The 19,500-nt window shown below is 37.8% G+C and overlaps 1 protein-coding gene across 1 annotated transcript in view; it reads left to right on the top strand.

Moving 5' to 3' along the window:
* SPAG17 (sperm associated antigen 17) overlaps positions 1-19,500 on the top strand; it is a 258,327-nt gene that overhangs the window by 15,271 nt on the left and 223,556 nt on the right. Inside the window, exon 2 of the mRNA XM_030935882.1 lies at positions 19,352-19,492. Coding sequence (XP_030791742.1) covers positions 19,352-19,492 — 141 coding nt within the window. The remainder of the gene's footprint in view (positions 1-19,351; positions 19,493-19,500) is intronic.

The raw sequence follows: 19,500 nt of genomic DNA on the forward strand, positions 1-19,500 counted from the left end.
TCAACTCTTAGGCTTCTTACTGAGAGCATCTAAATAGAACAGATAGAAATATTTGAGTTTATAACACCATACTCTACTGTGAGACACATAAATTCTTGATTAGGAAATAGTTATTTTTCTAGCTCCACAAAAGTACAGAAAATGGCCCCTTCTGATACCTGGAAGCATGCCACATTCTCTGGTTGTGCCAGCCAAAACTTATCTCATCAAAGTCTCACATCACCTCCTTATTTCAACCTTCCCGTTTCTGTCCATGGCACTACAGTTCTTACAGTCACTAAAGCTCTTATACAACTCATTGACCATGTTTTTTCCCCATATTCGGTCTGCCTCTAAGTCCTCTTGATTTTTTTCTATAACAGCTCATTTCTATCTCTTCCTCTTCATTCTCATGCCTTCATTATAGCCTAGGCTCACTTCATTTGATCCCTAGGTTTTTAAAAGAGCCCTTTACTTCTACTCATCTTGGAATTACCTATTTGTTTGTCAAACTATTTATCTTTCCTAGACACTGCATACACCATGTTAATTCCCATTTTAAAAATTGCCGGTGACCATCTGTAATCCCTTTGATCAAAGTCTAATTAGCCTGCCTTCTTCCACTCTTTCTAGTCTGGCTCCAGACTAAAGCCACATGATATCCCACAGATAACCAAATTGAGTTGTTACAGGCAAGATAGTTCCCTCACTTCTGTATAGACATATAAAGGAGGCAGTGAGCTGTTGGAGAAAGCTCCACTCTGGGTAAGACAGACATTGATATTGAATCCTGATTGTCAGCCATGTAACAGTTAACCTCGAGCATCTTTCTTACCCACTCTGAGATTTATTCTCCTTTTGTCAGATAGAGACAATAATATCCACATCAAAAGCTTGCTGTGAATATTAAATGATGTTTATTTCATTTCATAAATATTTCCATAAAACATGGCATCTAATATACCTTCAATAGATGAGTTATCTCCCTCTTTTCTGCTCTCTCACTCAGTCTCCTTGCTTGACATGAACTTCTACCTTTCCACTCCTTGCTCATCCATCAAATCTTTGAGGCTCTCTTAAAGCATGTCTTGCAGCAAGCTTTCCTAGCAACCCTAACCCACGGTTTCTCTTCCTTCACCTTGGTTCTAGGGTCTCTCTTATAACTTAATACTTAGTTACAGAATGTCTTGAAGTAGTTGCTATGTATTTCATGTTTTTTAGAACACAAGTATTAATAGAACATGAGCTGCTAAAAATCACATCTTACTCTTCTTATATGTCCCCCAAAATAATTAGCATGGTTTTAGGCATGTGGTATACACCCAAACTCTATACTGAGTTAATTCACTGATTTACTTTGAAATATGAAGAAATGTATGTTATGGGAACTAGGAGAGTTAGTTGAATTAGATGTTTTACAGAAAACATTTGTATTCAAAAGGCATCACAACAGATATATAGGATGATTGTGATTGTATCCTGAGAAGAACTATGCAATGACCCATTTCACTTTTCAGAGATATTTCATCTGCCAACCAGAAGGCATTTAAGTTAAAGTTCTTTAGAACATTTAGTTTGCAGCCTTTCCTTATTATACTTCTAGTTGAGGAATCATTTTTAATTTTTTTCTGTCATTAAACATAGCTTAGTGACAATAGCTGAGTTGTGCCTAACTTAGAAAATAGTAATGGAAGTTCCTAGAAAATAGTAATGGAAGTTCCTAATTCTTCTAATTAAAAGAATTAGAATAAAGCGTCTAATTCTTATAAAGGGTTGGAAAGTGGATATGAGTTCAAGATAGGTATTGTTGAAATGTTAATATCACAGTCCTCTTAAAGAAAGTTGTAAAATATATAAATACTAGGATGATAATAAACTGGGTCTAAGTAGGATTTGGGAAGGAAGAGTTCAGTTGAAATGAAATGCATAAAACCCTTATAAATGTAGTTTATCAAAAAGGAAAATGCATTTTATTGGACATAACCCTTCAGCAATTTTTGAGAGGCAGCAAAGGATTTTTCAACTTTTTGATCTTAAACAGCAAGCTATTTCTTATGTTAATGTGTATTTAAGACTTACTGGAAATACTCATAATATGAGCTGAAGACTGATGTCTGGCAGCAAGCAGATTTCTGGAATTGAGTTGGTTTTTATTACTATATTTTCTGAAATATGCTTTCATTGATGTTTACAAAACAAATTGCCAGTTCACACAAAGGTTGTTTTAATAAAAGCCAATGAAAACAACTGAGTTGCTAGGAAGAATGTTAAGAGAGAAATGGACTTTTCATAACCTCACATTATAATTTCTCTTTTTGGACAAAACTGTATTATTTGAATGAGTTTGGAACTGAAGGGAATTAGTATGTCAAAATATCCACCTAGATGTTATATGTGATCATTTTTATTGCAAGTGAAAAATATTAAATATAAGTAAAACATAAATGTTGCCAATATGAGTTTGGCAATGTCCTAGGAAAATGTTAGTTAAGAAATGGTGGCTATTGATCATGTTTCACCTCTAGCCATAGAAACCATCAGTAGCTCCCAGTTCCCACAGGATAAAATCCAAGGTGTTCTTCCCAGCTTTCACAGCCCTGCCTAATGTGGCCTTTCTCTGCCTATCTACCATTATCTTCCTCTACTCCAGTCAAATGGTCCCCAGGTACATGCTGACTATACCCATGCAGTTTCCTGGTCTGAAGATTTTCCTGCCTCCATCTCACTCTTTCTCATTAAAATCCTCCCCTGTATCTTCGAGAAGGAAACTCAGTTTACACCGTTATGGCCCTCACTGACATCCCTTCTTTCACTAAACTACTTCAGTGATTGTTACCTTTATTATCTCCTTTAGTGGTTGCTCAACAATTTAAGTGTCATCTACTCTGTCTATAGTCTCTTACAGAATATAGGTTCCAGCACTGTTAATGCCTGCGACATAGCACAAGTTTAGAATTTTGAATTCTCTCCTTGCTGGCTATTACACCTGATAGTGATAAGCACATAGTGGTCTTTGAAAAATATCTACTGGATTAAATTCACTGATTATTTGTTACTGCCTTAGCCTCATGGCCTGTTTTCTTTTTTGAGCTCCAGAATCAGTCACAACTCATTGGTCACGGTAACTTAAATTGAATATCTCCAAATCTTAGTTACCGCATCTATAAATCAGGAGTGGTAGTCATACCTCTCACAGATATTGAAAACATTGCTGAAAAGAATTAAAGCATCTAGATCATAGTATCAAAGACCCAAACTCCAACTTTTCCCTTGAAGTCTATTCTTTGCAGAGCAGTCCCCTTCTCATTGAATGATGTTACCACTCACCTGGACAGACACTAGGATATTCATTCTTTTTTTTTTTCTCTTTTTCTGTACCCATAATCAATTCCTTAATTCATCAGTATAAGCCCGTTCTTGTATTGCTATAAAGAAATGCCAGAGACTGGATAACTTATAAAGAAAAGAAGCTGAATTGGCTCACAGTTCTGCAGGCTATAAAGGTAGCATAGCAGCTTCTGCATCTGGGGAGGCCTCAGGAAGCTTCCAATCATAACAGAAGGCAAAGGAGGAGCAGACGTCTTACATGGCAGGAGCAGGGGCAAGAGAGTGAGGGGAGAAATGCCATGCCACACACTTTTAAATGACCACAAGTCACGAGAACCCACTCACTATTGTGAGAATAGTACCCAGAGGATGGTACAAAACCATTCATGAAATATCCACCGCCATGATCCAGTCACCTGTCACCAGGCCCACCTCCTAACACTGGAGATTACAACTGAGCAGGAGATTTGGGTGGGGACATAAAACCAAGCCATATTAATCAGTAAATCCTATTGGCTTTGCCTTTGAAATGTACCTAAAATCTCTACTCCTGTATCTAAAATCTATTCCAGGTAGTCATCATCCATAAATTATTACTTCTGATGTTTAGTTTTACTTTTAATTATAATGCAATTCAATTTGTTGTGTAAATAGTTTTTAATACACATAGTATATAAATTTAAGATTAAATATTTAAAATGAAAACCCACAGTAAAGAGACTTCAAAATTTGGTTATTTTTCTTAATGTTTCTTTAACTATCATAAATAGGTAAATATTCTAAAATTTCAGGAGATTAAAAGAAAAAAATCAGTCACAACTGGAGGCATGTTCTGATACTGTACAACAATCATTATAACATAAGTCAACAATTTGTATTTCTAAAATGAAAAACAACTTGAGTCAACTTAAAAAATTGGTTAACCTATATTGCTAATGACATAAATGTTGGATGGAAATGAAGTTCAAAGTTTATGTTGTTAAGAGCAGAACAGCAAAACACTTTTTTAAAAATCAGAGAATTTGTTAAAGCTCATGTTTCTAATAAAGAAATTTTGCAATCATTAGTGAAAGAAAACTTAAAGAACATCATATATCAGCTTTATGCATTAAAGTATTTGAAATAAACATTTTATCAAAGTATATCAATAAAGTAATTAAAAGACATTTTTGAACATATCATCAGAACTTTTAACATAATGTGTTATGTAGTTAAACATAAGTGAGCAGTGTCAGACATAAAATACTTAGTTGAGTCTCAAAAAATAATATCTACACAGATGTACCATAACAATGTAGGTTTATGGTCCTGACTTTGTCAAAGCATTCGTCTATTGAAATGAGAAAGCGAACTTTTTGGAAAAATGTGTAAATCAATACAGTGAAATTTTAATCACTATTAATAAAGCTTTAAATATTTTATGTGAACGTATTTTAATAATACTTAACATGCAAAATTTTAAGATGCTGAAGATGGTAAAAGTTTTTTGTTGATCTGGTGGGGTTAGACAAAATAGAACCTGCAATAGCTCAAACGATATCATTGATTACCAAGAAAAATGATTTCAATGGTAAGTATTTACACAAAAATGGTGCCAAGGTGGTGACATGCAGAAAGTTTGGAGTTTCAGCCTGCAATTTTAGAAAAAAATTAGACAAAATGACAAGGAAATAAATCTCCCAGCACTGAACCCTGTGCTTTTAAGTTTCACTCTGTAATTTATTTAATATTTTGTATACAAATAGTTAAATAAGATCCATCTATGGATGATTTCTAGGGATCCCCACCGTAAATATTTCTCTGTCCAGAGAAGTGCCCAATTACATTTGTCTTTAAGCCAGTTTTCTAGCCATGACAAAACATTTCCTATACTTCCATGGTAACTCAATATTTTTTGTACAGAAACTTGTGAAATGCTTTCTAAATGTTTGGATGAATTCTGTTTCCTGGCTTTCCCTTGTCCTCACCCTTCACCATCATTATTCTTCGTGTTGTTCTTAGTGTGTTTTCGGTTAAATATGATTGTAATGTGCCATTCTGGGTGGCACAGACACCGTAACGGTTTCTCCAGCAGCATATATTGAATGGAAATAGAAAGAAAACCTCCACAATTATATAAACATCAATGAAAAAGCATTTGATCCTAAAAATGTATATGACTTCATGTATGTATATAATATTTGAGTTTTTGTTAAACTAGTTTAAGGTTAGGAATATTAAGTTCAACCACCTCTATCTTCACATCAAATATTTAGGATGTTGAGTAAAAAGAAAGATTTCTTTTTAAATTTACCCTTGTTACTGTAACTGGAAAGTCAAGCACCCCCTTAAAAGCCTATTGTTTAACTTGCCACGCATATCTTATGAATTTGGCACCAACCTAAGAAAATATGTGAAAAATGCTTTATTACAGCCATATTTCAACTCTTGATGAAGTGGTGTTGTTGTCTGTGGTAAATACCCAAGGTTCTTTGCCTCATGCCAAGGAAATCAAGGACACAGACACACGTGGAGGTTAAGAGTGGAGGTTTAATTGGCAAAAGAAAGAGAAAGGGGAACAGCTCTCTCCTGCAAGAGAAAGGGACACCCAAGTGGGACTTCTGGCCGCCTTGCACCAGAAGTTTCAGCATCACTTGGGAACTTGTAAGAGATGAAAATCCTTAGTCCCCACCCTAGATTTACTGAATCAGAAACCCCAGGAGGACCCTGATGACTTGTGCTTTAACAAGTGTGAAACTGATCCACATTAGCATTCAAGACATGCTCTAAGGCTGTGATCACAGTGCAAGTATTGCATTACTTATGTAATACAAACACTAAGTGTTCATAGGCAGTCAGAAGACACTGTTGGGCTGAGACGCTTAGGGAAATAGTCACAGGTGAGGCAGGACTTTCACCTGGAAGGAGGGCATTCTGAATAAAAGGACCAGGCGGAGCAAGGTAGAGAGCTGAGAAAACACAGGACATGTTTGAAATACCACAGTTAACCACTAACAATAAAGTGTGCTTTACACACACACTCATGGTTATTCCTCAAAACAACCAAAAAATAGTATTTCCATTTATGTGAGGAAATTCAGACTCAAGAATTTACACAGAGCAATTTGCCTGAGAGCAGTAAGAGTTTAGAAAAGTAATGAAAATATGGTGTTAGAAATATGCTAGGAAGAGAACGTAAAGGGCTTTGAATTCCACACTTCAGAGTTTAGGGCTTTCTATGAAGGAAGACCAGAATGATAAAATTTATGTCTTAGAAAAGTTAATAGATTGGAGATGAGAGTAGCTGGAAGCTTAAACAGACCCTATAGATGGTGTTTTCAATAGTTCAGATTCAAAGTGATTGTAGGTAGAACTAGGAGAATTAGTGATGAGGATAAAAAGAGAGAGACAGATTCAAAAAACTCTTGGAAGAAGGCAACTGTGATTACATATCTGAGAGAATAATGGGAGAGGATTTTAAGTTATGATGACTGGGAGAAATGGCCAACTTCAGACTGACGAATTTAGTAGAATGAAATTAGTTTTTATTGTTTGTGATAGGGAGGCTTTTCGTTTGATTGTTTTGTTATGTTGTTAGGGTTTGGAGAGACATGAAGAGTTCAGTTTTAGACATGCTGACTCTGAGATTATGGCAGAACATTAAAGTAGAAATATTCATCAGAAGTCAAAAATATGGACTATATAGCTCAAACTGCAAGGTTGGAGATGTAGACTTGGGAATTGTCAGAGCAGAGGCAATAGCATGGGAGTAATTAAAATATCCATAGGTAGTGTGTGCCAAGAGAACAGAATTCTGTGGGATACCTAAAAGGTCCTTGTTTATGAGACAGAAGAAGAGAAACAGCCTGATGGTCAGAGAAGGAAAAGCCAAAGGAGTAATGACAGAATGAGAATAGGGTGGTGTCATGAGAGTCAGATAAGAGAGAAGGTCACAAAATGGCAGTTCACGTCTCCCACCTACAAACACCTTGGGAGAATAGGGAAGGCAACCATACCTGGTAATGAGGACATCATCAGTGATCTTCCAGAATGCAGTTTCAATAGGGTGTATGGTGTGGTGCTGGTGGTGCTGGTGGTGAGGGAAGAGGTGTAAGTGGGACTGTGGAGATGAAGGATGTTATGGCCTTTCAGGATGTGGGAGCTTTCGGTGTAGGTCACATGTTTGGGGGAGTTTGACTATGAAGTAAAAAGGTCCTAAGGGAAAATGGTTACTGGAGAGTCTGGGCTTAGATGAAGATGGCTATGTATGTGTGAAGTAGGGATAGAGAGGAAAGATGAGTGGATTGAAAACAGTGAGGGAGAGATGGGAAAATTGAAGGAACACAGTTAGAGAAGAGGTCTTTTGCTCTAGTAAAAAACAAACAAACAAAAAGGAATCAGAATGTTTTCTTCAGCCCAAGAAAAAGGAGTAAGTTCTTGGGGCCAGTGAAGGATGTTTCCAGATGGAAAATGTAAAAAGGAGAGGAAACCTCGGCAAGAAAACCTTGCTCTTCTCAGGCAGTGGGAATGAGGTCACTGTGTAGACAGACAGTGGAAAAGCAGGCCATGGACAAAGAATTCCTTCTACTAATTCTTCAAGTGACCTCTGCTCATGAGGCTTTTCCTAAGACACAGGGAGACGTGGGTTCTAGGTCAATGCATATCACCTTGTATCATAAGTGTTTCTATATCTGTTTCCGCTACTAAACTGTTGGTGTTTTGAGAGCAGACGCTTTTTTTCAGTACTTTTTTAAATGCAGAAAAACATTAAAAGATAATGTGACAAGCACATTTGTACCCTCACAAAAAATTTTTTTCTTTTTTGAAATAAACACTGTAAAAATAAAGCTGAAGAACACTTGTCCTCACCCCCATTCTATGTTCCATTTCTTTCTCTTTCTTCTCAGAAGCAAACACCAATATGAATGGAACACATATCTTCTTAGCCTGTGTATCTATTTATCTATATTCATGAATAACATATAGTATTGTTTACTGTATTATTTCACTAATAGTTAATTTTTACTATGTGTGTACTTATGTTGCATGTGATGGCGTAGAAATAAAGGATACAAACGTAAATAAGATAAGAGCAATTAAAAGAAATAAACTAAATCTGTATATCTCAACATGGATAGACATCAAAACATAATGTTGAAGGAAAAAAAAAACAAATTGCAGAATTGGTTAATACAATATGAAACAATTTGGGCTTCATTTTATTCAACTTTGCACCCTTCATTTCTAGGGCAGCACATGCAATGTAGGTACCCATGTAGTAAATATTAATTATTAGTAGATATATTTGGGTGAATAATATGATAATAGAAATGGACACTTTGTACAGTGCTTTATTGCTGTGAGATACTTTACATGTAATCTCTTTTCACCTTTTTTGTGTATTTCTCTCCCCAGGCTGATGCTGTTTAAGGGAAGTGATTATGCCTTATGCCTATTCCCAAAGCCATGCCCATTTCAATTTTTGTAACTCCTCGGTAAATATTAGCTGAATGAATGAATGACTTTCCGCTCTAAGTATTATTATTATTTTGCTAAGGTCCAGGTTGTGAGTACTTAAATGTTTTTCCAAGGCCATGTGGTTGGAATCAGGACTAACAATCAGGTTTTCTGATACTAAATCCAGTGCTCTTTTTATTACACCATTGAAAGAGCTATTGTAAGGACTCTATTAGGGAATCAATATGAGAGGAATAATTATAATGAATTACTGCCCTAACATATCCAATAAATAGACTCCATGTACCTGTGTAATTGGAGAAAATTAAGAACCATAACCAGATCTAGGGCTTGAAATTTATTCTAATCATTGACTGGGGATACTTTGTCACGTGGTCCTTAAAGGGGCTTTATATTATGAAGGAGATATGTGAATTATGAGGGTGTGTAGGATTACACAAGTGAGGGAATGAGTGGGAAGCAGTTTCACTCAAGTAGAACTGCTCTTGCTAAGGTCAGTGTTGACCTTCTAATTGCCTTTGACTACATGTACCATTCCTACCCTGACTTCAGGGCCATCTTCCCTCCCAGTTCTCCTTCACCTGTCCTTCTTGTTTGCCTCCTAAGAAACACTTCCCTTAAAAAATTATAATTGCATGGAACTCTAAAGAAAGTTACAAGCATTCTCAGAAGAAAGATCTCAGGAACTACTTCAGACACCTCCACCCTCCACAATTTTATCTGCCCTCCCACTAGGATTGATTGATCTTGATTAATACTTTTGCCCTCCACTTGTCTGTTTGGGGTCTGACCTCATTTTCCTTACTCTGTGGCAGGTCTCCACTGCCTTTTACTTTCCTACCACAATTGCTGTATCCTGAGCAGCTGGAGAAGTCAGGATTGCTGCACAGCATCAGCTCTGGACCCTAAGTCCCTCAATAAAAGCTAGTCAGGGCCACCAATGTTAAATAACCTTTACAAGAAATAGTCTCTAGAAATTTACTTCATGATAGAAGCATTGTTTGCTCATTTTCACACTCTTAGTCATTTTGTATATCCCTTAGTTTGTTACATCATATACATTTAGTCATACTAATGTAATAAATGCTCGTTGAGCTGAACTACTACTCGTTTTTGTTGAATTGAGGTAGGGCACAGATTCCCTGACACTCTTCTTGCTCAAATTACAGTCTCATAGTTTTTCTGACATACCCCCGGGGAGTTATTGGAGAGACTCCCATCATTCCCTGCTAGCATAATACAAACTCAGCTCCCTAGAAGATCTGGCACTGCTCCCTGTATCCTCTTTCTTTAACCCTTCTTTCTCACTCTATCATTTGAAGACTATATTTGTAGACCTAAAAATCAGAACACATGATCAGACCTGTCCTGCTTTGAGATATTAGGAATATTATGAGATATGTAATTTGGCTGCCAAAATAATCCTGTTGCTTGGACACTTTATTGAATTTGGGGAAGAATAAGATAGAGTTAGTAACCAGGACAATCTTGTGTTTGTAGAAGTAGACCTAGATATGCTCCACTCAAGATGGATGTAGAAATTATATTATATCCATGGCTTTGTAGTAAACAAGGGATAAATGAAGATGCTCGCATTCACTGTAAGAAAATAAGTTGTCCATGAGATTGAATTAACCAAGCAATAGCATGGATGGCTCATGAGAATGAGTATTGGTCAGTTATTTTGTTTCTTCTGGGTAGCCGTAGTGCCAAGGCACAACAAATTCATGAAACACACACAAAGCTTAATGTATAAATGACATTTACAGTACAGGAAGGAAGATGGAAAAAGGGCTATAGTAGAGTAAGTAATGAGCTAACATTCAGTCTTGAAAATATATCTTATTTTTTAACGTGGAAGATAGTGATGCAACATTGAAGGAACTGAAGCAAGGTCGCATGAGGAAGTAGTTGATGAAAGGTTGTAGCTTTTAATATATGATGATGAAAAGAGATCTCCTTTTAGGGGGGTGAGTCTCTGATTCCAGTTTTACATTTCTGGAGCAATTAGCAGGACTCCTCTTGGCTTTTCTTGGTCTCCTCTTTTAGAAGAATGTCTCTGATATGTAATATTTGTTTGAAAACCCAAAGAAGCTCGTTTCCTTTTGAGGTTTGCCTTCCTTTTTATGTTCTGAAGTTCATTTTGAACCTCAGATTTTGCTCCAAGCCATAAAACTGGTTGGATTGTACTAACATAATGGAGCCGTAATTTTAGCCCACTGTTGGGGGTGGGGAGATAGCTAAGGTGTGTAGTGGCTCTGTGGTTTCTCTGTGGAGTAGAATTCCCTGCAAAGCTTTTCCATGTGGTGTTTTCATAGCTGTCTTAAAACTCTCTGATGCATGGAGCAAAACCGAATTAAGCTCATGTGCTAGACTGGTGGGCTGGGCCAAGGACTCTGTGAAAAACGAAAGAAAAACAATCAAACAGCCTAAACCAGAGGCTGCGCGATACAAAGAAGATCCCCAGGACATATCTAAATTCAAAATTGAAAATTATTGCAGCAGTTACCTCTTTTAACCCATTTTTGCAGAACTTTATACAGAAAATTAGAATATTTCCCTTGCATATATTAATATTTTACATCTACATGGTGTTCCACAAATTTACAAAATGACCCTAGGTATATTCGTTCTTGAGTCCTGCAATAGTCTTTTGAAAGTTGTATTAATAGATTCATCATTTTAAATGAGAAAACTGAGTCACAAAGATAAGCGCAAGGTCATCTGGCTAAGAAATCACAGAGGCAGAATTTGACACTACCCAAACCTCTCTGCATATCTACATCAGAACTTCAATATTTTTAATTAGCGATCACATTTAATATTTGTGAAGACAAGGAAAACCAGCCAGACTGTGTATACATGCGTAGTAAAGCTGTTTCTAGACTACTGTGTTTTCATCAGTGAATATAAGCCATGTACAGTGTTGTCTAAACATCAAAGGAATGAGCTCTTTCTCTAATACAAATTCTGGTGATTCAGAGGCATGACTCCTTCCAAAGTGCTGAGTGTGGCTGATAAAATGCCACATACTCAGTCAGCCCTCCCATGCTAAGCATGTGTAAAAATTCTCTTTAGTGTGTGGTTTTGGCTGCTAAGTTCAAGAAACATTTATTGAATGCTTCTATGTGCCAGGCACATGGGTGAAGCAGGAAGTTGTCTAGGGGTCTGTTGTGGTATAATTCTAGGGGAGCCTTTTCCACTGGACCAGTCCACAGCCTAAAATACCACCATTAGCAGGGCATCCCTTTGAGTTAGTCTAGGAGTCACTGAGATTCCTTTTTGAAAATGCAGATATTAGAAGAAATACTTTAAAATGGTCCTAGCACTAAAGCCTCTGGGTGTGTGTTTGTGTGTGTGTGTATATATATGTGTGTGTGTGTGTGTGTGTGTATATATACTCTTAAGATTTATATATATAAATCAACTCTTAAGACTCTGAGCTGAATAGCAGGTAATACCTAGGAGGTAGTAGATTCTAGTAAGGTCTGTAATGAGCCCTGTGAAGCCAGAATATAGTGGCAGGCCAGGAAACCTGTCTTATCTGGGGAGAAGAGTGCACTAAGGCTCCCTATCAAAAATAAACTTCAATTATTTCTTTTGTTTTTATTTTAAGAACTAGCCCTGCATGACATCCATGTTTTAGGCCTGGATGCCCAAAATTGATCAGATTAATATTTGCAGTTCAACCAGCAAACAACTGATTCATTTTCATATTTTTTGAGCCAAGTAAGCAGATCCACATCTCTAATGAAAAGTAGCCTGAGGCTGCTCTCTTCCCCTAGTCCTCTGTATGACCATCTCAGAGGTCATCATCTTCATAGTCAGCCAGTGTACAAATTCTAAAGCTCACTGTCTTCTCATGTGACTCTAATTGATATTTGGTTTGTTTCTATGGTTGGTGATGGGTTCATGTCTCTGGCAGACTTGCACAGGGCACAAAATGACTTGAAGATTTCTCATGCCACACTCACGTTCTCTTTCATGGCTCTGAAAAATTGTTATACATACCTTTAGAATTTTAAACGTAATATGTTCATGATTCTGGCCCTCTCTTCCAAGGACCCAAAATACTTTAGAAACAAGTCAGTTAGCATGTTTATTATTATCAAAGAGAAAAGTATTGTACAAACTCTTGTTCAAACTTATATTTGCCTTTTTGTGATGCAATCGTTGATATTCTGATTAATTTGTTTTCCTTGGGTCTCCCATAAGTTCTCCACAGAAGCAGCTTGCATGGACTAACCATGTTTTTTCTAATGACTAACAAGAGCAGAAGCCCCCTAAAATAATATCCTTAAGGATGGCTAGGATTATTGCTAGGTGCTATGCTGAGAAGGACTTTTATAGATTTTCTCATTCAATCTTCACAACAATCCCAATAGACAGGTACTGTCATTATCTTCATTTATGCATGAGGCACAGAGAAGTTAAGTAACTTGCCCAGGGGCACACAGCTGGTTAATTGAGATTCTAATCTGGGCTCAGTGAATTGAGCCCAGGCTTGTAATTACTGTGCCACAAAGATCCATGCTTCTTCAAGGGGCCACCACAGCGTGAAGGAATCTAGTCACTTGTTGGCAGGGGGTGCTTAGGGATCTCACAGGTCATTGGCCCCAGTGTGCAGACACCTGAGTGGGGAAGTAGGGAAATGATCAAGAGGAAAGGAGAGCCCTGGAGTGGTGTGCCCCTGCTCCTCTCAGTGGTCTCTATATTTGTCTTGTCACCTGCTTTTCATAGAGCCTATTTTGAAGGATAGTACTTAAAGCTAGGTTACACCTGCAGCAACATCAGCAGACTCTTAATTATAGATGCATGTAGCACATTGCTGCAGAGTGTGTCTCTGGGATGGGGGTGGGATTTGTGTGCAATAGCGGGAGTACATCTGCTTTGCCCTCCTTAATATTTTCTCAGAGACAGCTTTGGTCTTCCCAATGAAAATCATAACTAAGTCAGTCTTAGACATGCAGCTGTTCCTGGGATGGAAGCTGTGATATGCTGGTAAATGTTTAGTAACCTGTTCTCCAAGTGGACATCTCTGATTTGCAGTGTTTTCCATCGCCTTAGTTTGAATACTCCTACTGTAGCATATTTCAAATTATTAAGGCAATCTCACCGAAGAGAGTTGGGAAAAGCCATGAGCAATCGGCTTCAGCACATTCCTAGACAGAGGTCAAAAGATTAGGGTGAATCAAGCAGTAGTTGCTGCAGGAGGCAGATGTCAGTTTACAGTCCTCTCCCAGATTATGGACCATGACAGCACACACTGTGTGCTACTTCAGTCACCTCCCTTCTCTCACCACCCCACTCTGATATTCTTCCACCATAAATTAAACTCATAAGAATTTCTAAGGCACCCTGAAAAAAGAAAGAAAGAAAGAAAGAAACCACAGAACTTGTAGCCTATAGGTAGTAGGTTGGGAAGGCAAGAGGGAGCAGGCCATCAGGATGCCTTCTGATAGGAGATGAGAAAGTAGGAAGGAGAGAGAGGGGAGGAATGGTTTTATAGGCAATGCAGGTTTGGATGTGAGTCTTTGGCTTTTTTCTCCTATCTGCAGGAGCATCCTCCTTCCCCTAGCATCTAGTTGCATGTCTAAGTCACTCCTGGGAAATGTGTCTAAGCAGAGGAATGGCCTCAAGGCCCAATTCCCAAACCATTGTTACTGACCCCCGGTATGGACCATGTTCGATCAGATATAGTGTGTTCTCTTCCTAAAGGACTCCAGGGCTATGGGCTGAATACCCTGCAGTTTCCAGACATGCTACCTTCTAGCAGTTTATGATTTGGGGGTCAAAACCCTCTCAGGATCCAAATGTAATCCCTGTTGCTTTAAAATATCAGTCAACAGATATTTATGTATAGAGCCCTGCTGCATTTCCCATTCACTACCAGGCACCACAAAGTGCAAAAGCATAGAAAACGTGACAGCCACATACATGGTCCAATTCCTAAATAAGGATTACTGTAACAGTATAATCTAATTAAGTGAAACTACAGCACTTATAATAAATTGTGAGAGATATATATTTAGAGTCTATCATAATAAGTACTTGTTTAGTAAAGACAGTAAAGAGATTAGTGCATAGCATGGCCATTAATAGTATTCTTATTATGTAACAACGTATGCCCATTTTTAACATATATTTTCAACCTATTTTACAGTTAGAGTCACACAAATATGATTGTAGCAGCCAGTTCTATGTAATAAAAATATTTCTTCTGCTGGCCAAAAGCCCATACCAACACTCCTTGCTGATGGAGATCGAAGACTCTTTTTGAAGGAAAAACCTGGTATGAGAAAGACATTCACAAATCCCTGTCCATTTGACAGTAAATCTACTTAACAAAAAGGTTATCGTCTCAGCAGAGTATTGACATAAAGTACAGATTTGCATATCTGTACAATGTTAACTAGCTCTTAATAAAACCTGACTTTTTGAATGTTGCATTGATTTTACCTGGGGCATTTGTACGTCTTCTCCTAATAAGGGCACTGACCACTACTGGTTCATAGAGCTCAACAGGCCTTGTTTAGTTCTGGGTAGAGGACTGTGAGACTGTCATCTCGAGTCGCACCCTATCGTACTAGCAGAGGCAGCAGAAGAGGGCTTGCAAGTCCTGCCCTTGTCTTTCCCTAAATCAGCTGATTACTTGCACTAATAGAGGGAAGCAATTACAATCCGATTGTCCAAAAGCTACTTTTCACTTGCTTTTGAAAAGGCTTTTGCAACTGTTTAAGAATATGAAATGCCTAAGTAAAATTTGGAGAATTTGCAATATATAAAAGAAAAACAGTTGTAAATTTACCGTGTGTCTCTGGGACAGTGGGCTTATGTAAGACAGCCAGTTTCTCTGCATTTTCATGAATACTTTCTTGCCTTAGGAGACTACTATGTAAGTGTCTGGGTTAAGAAGCCCTCCTGCTAGGCCTCAAATTAGGTGAGACTGGTAAAGTAAATAAAGGGAAATGGATTGTGTCCATACATGACTTCATTCCATCCTTTGAATTGCTTTATCAATCACTACAAGGGGCGAGACTCAGCAATGATCACGTACAATATGTGCCTTCAGGTCACAGACAACTGACTTGATTTTCTGAGGTGCTTTCGGTGTGACAGACCCAGACCCTCTTCCTTCACCATTGGATATATCCAGTGTAGCTTTTCTGAAATTATTAATCTTTTCTTTATCTCAGCTCATGCTACTAATTACACCCAAACTTCTTAAACTATCTTAAACTTAAACTTCTTAAGATAGTTTAAGAAGTTTGAGTGTAATTAGTAGTCTGTAGTGAACTGGGTTGCACACATTATACTTTCATTGGCCCACAATGGTCAACTGTTTTCTCCATACTAAATTTCTTTTTCTGTCCTGTGAACTTAAATTTAAGGACTTCATTTAACTGCATATTGGGATAGGATACAGGTGGAAGGTTGTTTTTGATTGTATTTTGCCAAATCTAATCTGTGTCTGATTTTTTTTCTAGTTTTTTATTTCTAAAAATGCCGCCAGTTGGTGGAAGTTTGGAATCTCTGGTTACCCTGAAATACTAAGAGAAACACTCAGAAATTGCATTTGCAGAGAATTGCTTATTTAATTATTCTGTCCAATTAGACATGAGGAAATGACTTGTTCTTCATTTGTTGAATAATGCACATTTGCTAGCATCTCACTGCCCCCTGCTGCAGCTCACAATGAGTGCATCCTTCTCTGTAGGCATTCTCAATTTGTGTTATTACTGTCTGACTGGTCCCTGTTATGCTTACTCAGGCTCTGGCCATGTGATTAGACACTAAACCATAACTCTGACAAAGTTATGAGTCCTGTTTTGCCACATAGATCCAATTTTAAAGCATGCATTTGGTGGGCAAGAGAGCATAGATGGGAAACTGGGACAGAGCTGGACTCTTAAGACCCCTTGAAATGGGGAGACATGGCCTGGACCCCCAGCTCTCCTAGAGAGCTCTAAACAAATCTGAACCTGCTCTCACCTGGGCACACTGTCTCAGAGTGACTTCAGGGAGCCACAAGTTTTGGTACAGTGCCATGACTTGGAGGAACAATTTTATGTCAAGATGTCTCCTGGAGCAAAGGAAGGAACAAGAGCATTGCGCTTGAGAGAAAGAACCTTGGGAAATTTCTTTAACCTCTTTGATCTTTTGTAAAATTATAATTTTTAAAAAAGTAATCATATCATGTTTTAAAGATTTAATCCCTAATCTTTTTTTTTTTTTTTTTGAGACAGAGTCTCGCTCTGTCACCCAGGCTGGAGTGCAGTGACATGATCTCAGCTCACTGCAAGCTCTGCCTCCCACATTTATGCCATTCTCCTGCCTCAGCATCCCAAGTAGCTGGGACTACAGGCACCTGCCACCATGCTGGACTAACTTTTTGTACTTTTTAGTAGAGATGGGGTTCCACTATGTTAGCCAGAATGGTCTCGATCTCCTGACCTCATGATCTGCCCACCTCGGCCTCCCACAGTGCTAGGATTACAGGCATGAGCCACCACACCCAGCCTACCTAATCTATTTTTGAAGGCTCTATATACATGTATACATTTGAGATAAATCTTTGCCTGATAGTTTTATTATGGTCAAATAGTCTATTAGGTGCAATTTAAGGATTATGGTGAACCTATTTTATAGGGTAACTTAGGGATTCTATGAGATAACATATGCCTGACATATGGCAGATTCACAATAATTGGTAGTTCCCTCTTGCCCCTCTTCTCTTTTTTCTGGCCTGCCTTGACACAAAATCCTAATGGATAGATGGATAATGGACTACAATACACTCTTTCTCAATTGTCCCCCAAAGAGCAGAAAGACAGTCTTTTCTTGTCACCATTCACTTGCAAATATTGGCAAGGAAACTTGCAATGGAGAGCGGGATAAGGGGGTAAAGGTGGTTATCAAAATCTTCAGTCTTGGAAGGTGTAGCCACCAGGAACTTCAAGGTATTGCCTATCCCGTAACTGTGTGTACTTTATTGTGAAATGAAAGAGATTTTTCCACTTTAATGATGACTACTGTTGCAGCTTTGACTGAGAAAGCAGACAAGAGAAAAAAAGGCTTCTAATTCAGGAAAGGTCATTTTGAGATCAAGGATTTTTTTTCTAAAGAATGCATTATATATATCATATCTACTTTTAAAAGTCAGAATGTTTAAAAAATAAATGGTCAGTCTTCCCCTGGTGAATTTAGAGACACAAAGAATGTTTTCAACTCATTGTAAGAGAGGAAACCACACAAAGTCACACCTACCTGCATGCATGCATGCACACACACACTTTGCAAGTAAAATATATATTTTTATGCTTTTATATGTGTTTTTTGCTTTGGTGATAGCCTTAAGAATTGGATGAGTCTTGTTAGGTAGTTAGTATACTTCCATGGAACTAAAAGAAGGATTTAAGGACAATTGCTTTTTGATGGTAAGAAAGAATTTACACTAAAGTATTTTCTCCCACCTGTACCATAGTTTTGTCATCAACCTGATTATAAACTGGGCAGAAACCAGAGGAACCACATAAAATGATGCATTTTATTAAATTTGTGTGACTTTTTCAAATCTTAGACATTGTTTTGGTATCCACCAGGAGATGGTTTTACTATATTTGAATCAGACCTCTAGAGAGGAGCTAGAGAGATGCTTAGGTATTGCCCTGTCCAATCCCTTTATTTTATGAATGGGGAAACTAAGGCCCAGACAGGTCACATGACTAGAGTGCCCTCCCTTACTGTTCCCTCTCTTTTCTGATGTCTTTATTGTGTTTGTTGGTTTCATCTCCCCCTAAAATTGTTAGTGTTCGAAAGCAGGAACACTGATTTGCGTGAGTAGCTCATTCCTCAGCACCTCACAGTGGGTAACATGAGGTAATCCAGTGAGCGCCACTCTTAATCTCCCAACAGAAATTATAATGACAATCAACAAAGAGAAAAAGGTACTGAATGTAATTATTTAGTAACTTATTTTTTTTTAATTATTTGATGCGAAATTTCCTGTCCAAGTGTAATATTTTTGCTCATTTCTTGGGAGTGGAAAGGACTCACTTGTGAATTAGCAATGAGATTCTTGTGTTACATTAAGAGAAAAAGATGTGGTTCAGTTCTCATTTGGCAGCTCATCCAATATGACCCAACATTTAACAGTTTTTTTCAGCTGCTTCTATATTCCTACCACTATTTAGAGTCTTGGGATATACTAGGGAACAAAATAAAGGTTCTTGTTTTTTGAGACTACATCTTAATGTATATTTGTGACATAGGAATGAACGATTGCTTTCCAACACTGGATTATTCTTGGACAACAGTCTAGTGAAAGTGTCGTTTTTAAAAATCGTCTTCCTCAAAATAAAAGGACTAGTTTCTCAAGAAAATTGTGTCTTGGTCAAGTTGCATGAAATTTGGCACAATACTGCCGCCTTGCGGCTACTTCAATCAGGAAACCACATACATTACAAGGTCACCTCTGTCTTTCAAGTAAGATTTACAGGAAAGTTATTCTGTTTCTCAGTGGAAATATTTGACACGAAATGACCTATTCAGGAATCTTTAAAATCTAATTCCGTCTGATTTTTAATAGAACGATTGGAAGGCCTCCATTGCTTTTGTGGTTGGGAACCAGATTGAAGATGATCTTCTCATCCAAGCCCTTACCCTGGCTGTCCAGGTCCCTCAGCGTAAACTCTTCAGTATGGTATCATGGCAAGACATTTTCCAGCAGGTACCTGT

This window comes from Rhinopithecus roxellana, chromosome 8, assembly GCF_007565055.1.
Source record: "Rhinopithecus roxellana isolate Shanxi Qingling chromosome 8, ASM756505v1, whole genome shotgun sequence".
NCBI lineage: Eukaryota > Metazoa > Chordata > Mammalia > Primates > Cercopithecidae > Rhinopithecus > Rhinopithecus roxellana.